Source organism: Rhinopithecus bieti, unplaced genomic scaffold (genome assembly GCF_001698545.2).
Source record: "Rhinopithecus bieti isolate Rb0 unplaced genomic scaffold, ASM169854v2 scaffold_1103, whole genome shotgun sequence".
Classification (NCBI taxonomy): domain Eukaryota; kingdom Metazoa; phylum Chordata; class Mammalia; order Primates; family Cercopithecidae; genus Rhinopithecus; species Rhinopithecus bieti.
The window spans coordinates 1,081,760-1,093,741 of record NW_016803302.1 but is presented as its reverse complement, the minus strand read 5'-3'; the positions used below and the strand labels follow the sequence as shown (position 1 = coordinate 1,093,741).

The following is an 11,982-nucleotide window of genomic DNA, read 5'->3' as shown; positions in this document are numbered from 1 at the left end:
GTGATCCGCCCATCTGGGCCTCCCAAAGTGCTGGGATTACAGGCTTGAGCCACCGCGCCCGGCTCATAGGATGTTTTTAATTAAGAGCAAGTTGACTTTAAGGTAAGTTGCCACTAGTATATAAACCTCCTGAGAGCAGGGATTTTTCTCTCTTTTGTTCACTGCTGTATCCACAGAGCCTAAAACAGCACCTGCACAGAGTAGACATTCTGTATTTGTTGAGTGGATGAATTATGAAAAATCTCACTGACATGATTTTTGAATCATACATTCATTATTCATTATTCTGTCACTGGTTGCTGGATGTGGCCTTAGACTGCTGCCTAGTTAGCGACACAGATGTCACTGGCACATCTGTGCCAGTAATGAGATGTATTATCAGGCCTACTCCTATAATATCCTGACTCAGTAGGTTTGGGGTAGGGCCAGACAAAAGGTTTTGTTAAGTAAAGCCAGGGTTAAGACCCTCTTAAAAATCTATTTTTTGAGCAGAGCCTGCATTTGTAAAATGTTTTCATACAGTATAAGATGGAACCTCTTGGTAATCATGGTATTGTTTCACTAGGCCAGTATATTTCTTATATAGGTCAGTGGTTCTCAACCAGGGGCAATTTTGCTGACCAGGAGGCATTTGGCAGTGTCTGGAGACTTTTTTTTTTTTTTTTTTTTGAGACGAAGTCTTGCTCTGTCATCCCAGCTGAAGTTCAGTGGTACAATCTCGGCTCACTGCAACCTCTGCCTCCCGGGTTCAACCAATTCTCCTGCCTCAGCCTCCCAAGTAGCTGGGATTACAGGTGGGCACCACCACTCCTGGCTAGTTTTGTATTTTCTGTAGAGAGGGGGTTTCACCATGTTGGCCAGGCTGGTCTCAAATTCCTGACCTCAAGTGATCTGCCTGCCTCAGCCTCCCAAAGTGTTGGGATTTCAGGCATGAGCCACTGTGCCTGGCCTGGAGACATTTTTGATTGTCACAACTGGAGGAAAGAGGTTGTCACAACTGGTATCTAGCAGATAGAGCCCAGGGATGCAGCTGAGCACCCCACAATGTATAGGACAGCCTCCACAAGAAAAAATTAACCCAAAATGTTAGTAATGCTGAGGTTAAGAAACCCTGTTATATACTAACTGTTAGGTAAAATTTTGTTCTCGTGTGAAGGTTATATTTCAGGTACACATTTTTAATCCCTGGGATTTCCAAATGCTTATAAAAATAGGTAACTTTTCCTGTATGGCATACCATGTTTTTTTTAGCTGTCAGTTTGTTTTAATCTACTTGAAAAGCCCTTGGGATTAATTTATCAGAGCCCTTTGCAATAGCGAAATATAAAATCTTTCCTTTTTTATAAAGTGACAAATAGTAATTATATATGTTAATGGGGTACAAATGATGTTTTGAAATATGTTTATAATGTAGAATGCTTAAATCAGACTAACAAATCCATCACCTTATATACTTAACAATTGTTGTGGTAAAAACATAAAATCCGCTGTTTTAGCAATTTTGAAATATACAGTGCATTGTTATTTATTATAGTCACCCTATTCTGTGTGATAGATCACCAAAGCTTGTTCCTCCTGTCCAGCTGAAACTTCACACCCTTTGATCAGCATCTTCCTTTTCCCCATCCATCTGCCTCCCCTGGAGCATTCTGTAATCTTTTCATCACCTGGCTAAAATGTTGCTTAAATCACGATCATCACGAATACAGAAGAGTCTTTATAATTTGAAGGTTTTGAATGTAACATGCCTAACAGCTGCAGATGAGTAATGCAAGTTAAAGAATGTCAAAAACAAAGAACTTTAGGCACAAAATCTCTGGGACAATTTTATAAGAGATGTCAATGTGAAATTCATTTTTTTAAGTTACTAGATTCAGAGAGTTTTCCAAAGTATGCATGGAAAATTACAATTTGAGATTTAGAAATCACATTTTAAATTTTATGTACTTCTTGCTACCTAAGAGGTTGGGTTAGGGGGATTTTTTGCCAATTCTATATCATATATTAATTCATGTGTACTTATTTTTAGAGATATAAGGAATTTTCCTGTGGTGGAGATATATTAATTCATGTGTATTTATTTTTATAGATACAGGAATTTTCCTGTGGTGGAGGCAAGTTGGTCAATGCTGCATGATGAGAGGCCATATTTATGTAATTTCTTAGGAACGATTTATGAAAATTCATCCAGACAGGCACTAATGAACATTTTGAAAAAAGATGGGAACGATAAGCTTTGTTGGGTTTCAGCAAGAGAACAGTAAGTTCTATGCTTATTTAATTCATTCATTTTGTTGTCCAGTCTGAGAGTTGCTTTATGTAGAAACACAGGTTTCCAAAGAGGCATGGGTAACTCTGTGTACCAGTCTTTTCCCAGAGGATACATTAGTAATTAAAGCTGTGAAGAGACTGGGTTGTACACATTTAAAATACGGAGAACCTCCTATGACTAGTCCATCTGGAAGAGGAACACTGGCAACTGTCATTTGCAAATTTCAGTTGTTAGGGTTTCCTCAGTAATATTTGTTAGTCACACAGGAGATTATAAATGCTAACGAGATACTTAGGTTCATCCCTGAGATGATGTGCAATGGACCAATTCAGTGTTCCAAGACTGGTGTGCAATACCCCTCACAAATTCAGGAATTCAGGAATCTGACACCATCTTCAGGACACGGACATTGTATTCTTCCTCTGTGAATCCCCAGATCTAACATAGGACCTTGCACCAAGTCAGACTAGGATGAGTGGTGAGTGGTGAGTGGATGAATGGTTGGATAGGGAGACTTGATAGGGTTAAATTTCTTCTTTTGTGTAGTAACCAGGAAACAGGTATTCATGGTGTGAAGGAAGTAAATTTGCAATCATTTATTTTGTTTTTAAATAGGCAAGTCAAGTTTTCAAATAAAGCATAATGCAGAGTCATCAGGGAAGTAATGCCTTAAAAAATGTCCGGTTAGGTCTGGAATTTTACTTTTTAAATGATAACAGGTACTCTTTATTGCTAATGTAACCATATCATATTTGTTCAGTCAGTGTTTACCAAGCAATTGCTCTATGCCAGAAACTGTTTACCCACAGTAAATACAGCAGTGAACAAAACAAAGTCCATGCCTTCCTCGCACTTAAATGCTTGTTGGAGGAGACAAGCAAGTAAAATATATTGTGTGTCAGAAGATGATAAATGCCCTGTAAAAAGTTAAGCAGAAGAATGGCATAGAGAGGGCTTGGGTGTTGGTGGTGGAGCATTTGCTATTTTGGAATAGCCAAGGAAGGCATTCATTAGAAGGTTTCATTTATGCACAGGCCTTAAGAATGTGCACGGGTGAGTCTTGTGTATATTTGGGACAGGACTATTCCAGACAGAGGGAAGAGTGAAAGCCCTGAGGCAGGAGTGTGCTTACTATGTTACAGGAACAACAGGGCCAGTATGTCTGGAGTAGAATGAATGAGGACAGTATAAAATAACAAAGGTTATTATGGGAATAATTCTTGTAACTCCTCTGATACCATTTAGCCAGAAGTTGAGTAGATGTTTTCCTTGTTTCTCATTGTTGCTTCTAGACTATTCTCCCCTTTCCCTCCCTAATAATCCCAATTTTGAATCTCATGTCAGCAGACAAAACCATCCATCACCCTTACTCTCTGAAATCATGCACTTACCCTTGGGTTTATCCCCCTACTTCGAAGAGTTTAGCTCCTGGTACTCTCTAACTCTGTCTGACACTACTCTGTTCTCAATTCTTGGTGACTGCCAAATCTGCATAGATGGTCTTTCTATCATTTTGGTCTTTGCAGTTCCTTCACCTTCCCTCCTCCAATGATCTGGGCTTCCACCCAACCTCAGCTATTCTCTCTCATGGTCATTTCCTAGACTTGGTCATTACATATACTGTACCTTCTGAACATGATCTCAAGTCCCAGCATCTCTTTCTACAACCACCATCATCTCTCATTCCAGCTCATTCCCTGTAATAATCTGACTCTGACAGTTCAGCTGGCCCTTAGAATCTATTGTTCCTACCGCCCTTCTGTTGTCCTTCACTCCCCTCTCTTCATTTTATTCTTTACCCAACTTAAATTTCATTGTCAATCATAATTGCCTATACTTTCAGCTCCCTATTCCCCTAATCTGGCAAACCATAACTCTGGTTAAATCCAGCTGTCTTCCTACTCCATGCCTGCACCCATACAGCTAAACATAATTGGAGAAAGGTGCTAATTGACCTTGATTTAAACACATGACTTAACCTCAGGTGCCCAGCAGTGTTATATTTCCCTTGTCCATATATTCTCCCACTCTCCTAGAAGACTGTTTTATACCTTCTTCTTTCTCCACTCTTAACACCTCTGCCTTTCTTAGTTTATGACCCTATTGCTTATTTCACTGAGAATAATCAAGAGAAATCTTTTTTTTTTTTTTGAGACTTTCACTCTTGTTGCCCAGGCTGGAGTGCAGTGACACATTCTCGGCTCACTGCACCCTCCGCCTCCCAGGTTCAAGCGATTCTCCTGCCCTAGCCTCCCAAGTAGCTGGGATTACAGGTGCCCACCACCACACCCAGCTAATTATTGTATTCAGTAGAGATGGGGTTTTACCTTGTTGGCCAGGTTGGTCTCGAACTTGACCTCAGGTGATCCACCCGCCTCAGCCTCACAAAGTGCTGGGATTACAGGCATGAGCCACCGCACCCAGCCACATCTGTCTTTCTTTACTGATCTTTCAGCTTCTACCCTTGCCCCTGTACAGTCCATTCTCAACACAGTAGCCAGATTGATTCTGATGAAACCTACATCAGGTCGTGTCACCCCATGATCAAAAGCCTGCATGATAGAGTCCGGTGTGACCATTCAGACTTTATCTTCTGCGCCTGCTTCCTCAGTTACCCTACCTCAGCCACCCTGGCTTCCCCGCAGCTCCTTGAGCGTGCCAGGCACATGCTATCTCATGGCCTTCACTCTTGCTTGCTCTTTTATCCCCCAAGATCTACATGGCTTGCTCCTTCATCCCCAACTCTGTGCTCAGATGCTGCCGCAGTGAGACAGTCCCTCATCACTTATTTAAGATTGCAACCCCCTCAGAAACTCCTGCTCTACTTACTGCTGTGCTTTTTTCTCATAGGATTCTACCCCATCTAAATAATCTACTGACTTCACTTGGTCACTATCCATTTCCACCACTAGAACTAGAATATATGCTCCATGAGGGTAAGGTAGGGAAGAGAGGACCTAGCACTCTGAAAGTATAGGTTGAATTATCATTATCCATTCAGAAGTGTTACGGTGACTACTGGATTTTATAAATGTACAACTGTAAAATGTTCAAATTCTTCAACATTTTTAAGAAATCTATTTGGGCCAGGATTTTGGATATCTCTTATGCCTATCATCTCTATAAGTTTCACCATTTCCTGAAACTGATTTTATTAAAAGATAAGGTATTTCTGTTCACAAAATACATACTTAGTAAAGTGAAAACTACAGGTGTTTTTCTGATTTTTTAGCTGGCAGCCTCAGGAAACAAATGAAAGTCTTAAGAATTACCAAGATGCCTTGCTTCAGAGTGATCTCACATTGTGCCCAGTCGGAGTAAACACAGAATGCTATCGAATCTATGAGGCTTGCTCCTATGGCTCCATTCCTGTGGTGGAAGACGTGATGACAGCTGGCAGCTGTGGGAATACATCTGTGCACCACAGTGCTCCTCTGCAGTTACTCAAGTCCATGGGAGCTCCCTTTATCTTTATCAAGAACTGGAAGGAACTCCCTGCTGTTTTAGAAAAAGAGAAAACTATAATTTTACAAGAAAAAATTGAAAGAAGAAAAATGTTACTTCAGTGGTATCAGCACTTCAAGGCAGAGCTTAAAATGAAATTTAGTAATATTTTAGAAAGTTCATTTTAATGAAAATAAAAGTTAACTTAATTATCTTTTGAGCTAAGATGTGATTTTAAAATCATTTTGACTACTGAGTGTATAAATGTGTTTTTGTGTGTGTATTTATAGATGTTCCTTAAGGTAGCCTTGAAAATGTAGTTAAACTGTTACTGAGATTCACTTCTACAGAGTTGAATAAGTCAACATTTACCAACTGTTCTCACTGATGCATACCCATTCTATAAAATGGGGGCTTCAGGGGCTGGGGTTATTGAAACAGTTGCAGAGATGGGGATATGTTGGTCAAAGGATACAAAATTTCAGTTACACAGGAGGAATAAGTTCACGAAATCTGTTATACAACGTCATGACTATAGTTAATGACAATATATTGCATTTTTGAAAAATGCTAAGATTGGATGTTAAGTGTTCTCACCACAGAACTGTGAGGTAATGCATATGTTAATTAGCTGTAGTCAATCAACTATATATATACTTCAAAACATCATATTGTACATGGTAAATCATACTATTTTATCTGTCAATTTATAAATAACTATCAGAATACAAATAAACCCACTCTAGGACACAGCATTATGTAGTTGAAAGGCCATGTTTTGGAGTCAAAATCTGTGTTAAAACATTGCCTCTGTACCTTCTAACCAAGGACCTTGAGCAAGCCACCTAAGCACTCTTGAGTCATACTTCCTTTTGTTATAAAATGAAGATAATTTATCTTCACAGGTTTGGTTGTAAATATGAAATGAAATATAAAGTACCTCGTGTGTGTGTGTTACACACTAGGCACATACACGAGGTACTTTATGTGTGTGTACACACACATGTAACTAAAATAGTGATTTTTAATCCATTTTAGGGTTAGGGTTAGAGCCCAGGGGTCTGAGGTTACAGTGAGCTATGGCCATGTCACTAAGAGGCACTCCAGTCTGGGGGACAGAGCAGGACCCTGTCTTTAAAAAAAAAAAAAAAAAAAAGTGTGTCCCATCATCAGAAGGTCTGGAAGCCTGGATGCAAAAGACCTTAACTTTGTTGGAGAGTCAGAGAGCCTGCTGCAACCCTATCCATTTCTAAGGGAAGTTGCCCCACCTACAGCCCCTGCTAATGGCAATGCACACAGATGACTCTCCGCTTCTGTCCCCACCTTACATCACAGCTGTGGGCACTGATGCAGGGCATCCTGTTGATAGGCTTCCTAGTGATCCCAGATATTGAAACAAAAAAGAAATGAGGCAAACAAGTTCAAGGCATTTTGAACTAGGAAATACTGAGGACACGGGAATCAACTCTAAGAGCAAAACAGGATGCAATGGAGTAGGAGTTATGAACTAGCATCAGGGCTATGAGAGAAGTAAAGATATTAGCAACAAGGTCAAGGAGAGGGACAATCCTGTGCCCAGAGTTGCCCCCATGGGTTTATTACCCCAGCCCCCGTGAGTTTTGAGACTGCATTTTTATTACCCCCATGCGAGTCATCGGATTTATGTTTTGTATCCCTCCTTGCCTTGGTTACTTGAGCTGACTTCCAAACCAAAAGAGTCCAACACAGTGACTGTATGTTCCATCTTCCAGAGTTTCTGTTCTGCCTTCCCCTTGAACAGGGATGTGTGCCAGGTCCAAGGCTTTTAATACAGTTCTTTGACTAGAAGGAGTCCCTGTACTGTATTTTACCAACAAGATTGTACCATCTTTCTCTTTATATGAGACTGTGGCCTATAATCTTTTCAGGAATGCTTTCTGCATTGATGTATCGGTTGCCAGCAAAGTCTTTGGTATGTCAAGACCATGGGGCAAGAGAAAGTGAATTATATCAAAAGAAATTTTCCAATGTTCTCTAACATCTTTTCTTACCATATGGAGATTCTGGGTAACTAAGAGGCCAACTCTAGGCCATCCGTTGGTTCTAAAACTAGTGAGAAATCTGCCTGCATAGTTTTGGTGGTTTTATTACAAAATCAGAGTCCGTAAAGTTTGAAGCGCTAAAACTTATTAAGATCTGGGTTCAAATCTCATGGCTATTTAGAATATATATCTCATCTCTTCCTGGCCTTTTGGCTAAGATCAAGTGTCTTGCTCTGTCACCCAGGCTGGAGTGCTCTGGACTCACTGCAACCTCTGCCTCCTGGGTTCAAGCAATTCTTGTGCCTCAGCCTCCCAAGTAGCTGAGATTACAAGCATGTGCCACCATGCCCGGCTAATTTTTGAATATTTTATAATACGCACTATGTACCAGGAATTTAGCTAAATGTTAGGAATTTTTTAAAAAAGAAAAAAACTAGTCCTGTCCTCGAGGACTCACAGCCTGATGGGGAAGATCGTTATGTATTACAGAATGTTCATTCTAAGAATTTGTGTAGACATTTATGAAGGTCTGTGGGAACTCAGAGAAATGGCTGTTCGGGGGTACAGCTTTCAGACTTGTCCTGAGTGGAATTTAAAGGATGAATAAATTGGTTGCATCTTTCAGTACCAGCAAAGAGATACTGGAGCAGAATTTTTCTCTTCTCTGAAATCAACTGGCGCCAGGCGCAGTAGCTCATGCCTATAATCCCAGCACTTGGGAAGGCCAAGGCAGAAGGATTGCTCAAGGCCTGCACAACACAGTGAGACCCCGACTCTACAAAAAGAAAACAATTTTTTAAATTAGCCAGGTGTGGTGGCATGTGCCTGTAGTCCCGGCTGCTCAAGAGGCTGAGGCAGGAGGATTGCTGGAACCCGAGAGTTTGAGGCTGCAGTGAGCTATGACTGTGCCACTGCACTCCAGCCTAGATGACAGAGCAAGACTCTGTTTATTAAAAATTAATTAATTAATTAGGACTGAGAACTTCCAGGCACAGGTACATTGGTTTGGGAGACTGAGGCTCCTGGAGATGAGAATAGGATATTCAAGTTAACTGCCTCTAGGTCTGTAGAACCATTGATCTGTGCAGGCACAGAATTGTAGTCATCTCCATCCATGAGGATGAATTTATCACAGAGGGGATCACCAAAAACTGATTCATTGTGGTAGCACCACATGTGTACACATGTATGTGCCACATAATGACATTTCAGTCAATGGTGGACTACATACATGATAGTGGTCCCATAAGATTAAAATGAAGCTGGAAAATTTCAGTCGCCTAGTGATGTCATAGCCTAGTGATGACATATGTAGTGCAATACATCACTCACGTGTTTGTGGTGATGCTGGTGTAAACAAATCTATTGCACTGCCAGTCAAGTAAAAGTACAGCAATTATGTCCGGTACATAATACTTAATAATGACAATAAATGACTATGTTACTGGTTTATGTATTTACTATACTATACTTTTTACAATTTGTATTAGTTCTTGCATTGCTATAAATAAATGCCTGAGATTCAGTAATTTATAAAGAAAAGAGATTTAATTGGCTCACAGTTCCACAGGCTGTACAGGAAGCATGACAACTTCAGGAAACTTATCCTGGCAGAAAGCGAAGGGGAAGCAGACATGTCTTCACATGGCCAGAGCAGAAGGAAAAGAGGGTAGGTGCTACACACTTTTAAACAATCAGATCTCACAAGCACTCACTCATTACCAGGAAAGCAGCACCATAGGGGAAATACACCTCCATGACCCACTCTCCTCCCCGCAGGCCCTTCCTCCAACACTGGAGATTACAATTCAACATGAGGTTTGGGTGAGGCACAGATCCAAACTATATCATCATTATTTTCGAGTGTACTGCTTTTACTTATTAAAAAAAAAAAAGTTAAACAGCCTCAGTCAGATCCTTCAGGAGGTATCCAGAAGAAGAAAGCATTGCTATCACAGGAGATGGCAGCTCCATGCCTGTTATTGCCCCTGAAGGCCTTGTAGTGGGGTGAGATGTGGAGGTGGAAGACAATGATGTTAATAATTCTTACTCAGTCTAGGCCTAGGCTAATGCGGGTGTTTGTGTCTTTATTCTTAACAAAAGTAAGACAATAAAAGTAACAAAATAAATTTTTTAAATTTTAAATAGACTAACGTTTATAAAATAAGGATATAAAAAAATATTTTGTGCAGCAGTACAATGTGTGTTTTCAACAGTGTTATTATAAAATAATCAAAAGGTTTAAAAGTGTATAAAGTAAAATTTACAGTAAGCCAGTAAGCTAGCTTAATTTATTCATCAAGAAAGAAAATACTTTCTTTTATCTTTTCTTTTTTTTTTTTTTTGAGACGGAGTTGTTCTTATTGCCCAGGCTGGAGTGCAGTGCCATCATCTTGGCTCACCACAACCTCCGCCTCCCAGGTTCAAGCAATTCTCTTGCTTCAGCCTCCCAAGTAGCTGGGATAGCAGGCACCCGCCACCACACCCAACTAATTTTTTATGTTTTTTAAAGACGGGGTTTCATCATGTTGGCCAGGCTGGTCTTGAACTCCTAACCTCAGGTGATTCACCTGCCTCGGCCTCCCAAAGTGGTGGAATTACAGGCGTGAGCCACCACACCCAGCCAGAACAGTATTTTTTTTATAAATTTAGCGTAGGCTAAATACACAGTGTTTATAAAGTCTACAGTAGTTTACAGTAATGTCCTAGACCTTCACATTCACTCACCACTCACTCACTCAGAGCAACTTCCAGGCCTGCAAGCTCCATTCATAAGAACTCTACACACATGTGCCATTTTAATATTTTATATCATATTTTTACTGTACCTTTTCTATGTTTAGCTACACAAATACTTACATTTGTGTTACAACTGCCTATGGTATTCAGTACAGTGACATGCTGTACATATAGGTTTGCCTCCTAGGAGCCATAGCCTACACCATGTAGCCTAGGTGTGTAGTAGGCTGTACTATTCAGGTTTGCGTAAGTACACTCTATGATGTTTGCATGACAAAATCATGTAAGGATGTATTTCTTAGAACATATCCCTATCATTAAGCCACGCATGACTGTAGTTCTTTAGCATCTTCATAAAGAATTAGAGTCCCGCTTGCTGTAAGTTGTCTGGCATAAGACTTGGCATCTTCAGTGTGTCACAGGCCCTCAAATGGCTCTTTTAGCCCCACCTATATGTCTTTTGGGCACTTAAACCACATAACTAAAACTATTCGTTATTGCCTTTTTCCAAAATACACACACACAAACCTATTTCCTCGCAAACATTTTTAATCTCAGTAAATGGTTTCACTAGCTGTTTCCCAAGCTACAATCTGTAACATCATATTTATTCCTCCCTATTCCTCCAATTAATCACCAAATTCTGTGCCTTTTACCCTCAAGTCTTCCTAGAATAAGGCCTCTCCCTCCATCCCCACCTCTCCCTCATTTGCAGATTGTGTCTCCTCTCAGAGGGACAACCACAACAGCGTGTCTTCCCTGCCTTTCCAAGTCCCAGCACCGCCTTAGTTTCATGGGTGCAAGTTAATCATTTCCAGTTTCAACAAACTTTAAATCTGAAATGTCAAGTTCATTGAAGGAAAAATGCCATGAAAGAATAATAATAGGTCAGGCTCGATGGCTTGTGCCTTGTAATCCAGGCATTTTGCGAGGCCAGTGCAGGAAGATCACTTGAGGACAGGAAATCAAGACCAGCTTGGGTCACACAGTGAGACCCATCTTTACAAAAAAAATTTTAAATTAGTGAAGCTTTGTGGCATGCAGCTGTGGTTCCAGCTACTTGGGAGGCTGAAGCAGTAATGAGCTATGATCACACCGCTGCACTCCAGCCTGGATGACAGAGTGAGATCCAGTATTTAAAAGAGAAGAAGAAGGAGGAGGAGAAGGAGAAGAGAGAAAGAAGCAGAAGGGGAAGAAGAGGAGGAAGAGGAAGAAGAAGAAGGAGAAGGAGAAGAAAGAGGAGAAGGAGACACACACATACATTCTCCTAAAATATAAATACTATCAGGTCACAATCCTAATTAAAGGCACCTGTGGCATTTTGTTGCCTATAACATAAAATTACCTTTTTTTTTCTTTTTCAGACAGAGACTCACTTTGTCGCCCAGGCTGAAGTACAGTGGGGCAATCTTGGCTCACTGCAACCTCTACCTCCCAGGTTCAAGCAAGTATCCTGCCTCAGCCTCCTGAGTAGCTGGGATTACAGGCGTGCACCAGCATGCCCAG

At 40.6% G+C, this 11,982-nt stretch overlaps 1 protein-coding gene across 10 annotated transcripts in view; it reads left to right on the top strand.

Annotated features, from left to right (window-relative positions):
- RXYLT1 (ribitol xylosyltransferase 1) overlaps positions 1–5,941 on the top strand; it is a 30,122-nt gene extending 24,181 nt beyond the window's left edge. For all 10 annotated transcript variants that reach the window (XM_017872690.1, XM_017872728.1, XM_017872715.1 and 7 more), the window contains 2 exons: positions 2,090–2,260; positions 5,505–5,941. In XM_017872690.1, coding sequence (XP_017728179.1) covers positions 2,090–2,260; positions 5,505–5,904 — 571 coding nt within the window. In that variant the 3' untranslated portion in view covers positions 5,905–5,941. The remainder of the gene's footprint in view (positions 1–2,089; positions 2,261–5,504) is intronic.
- Positions 5,942–11,982: the final 6,041 nt, after the last annotated feature.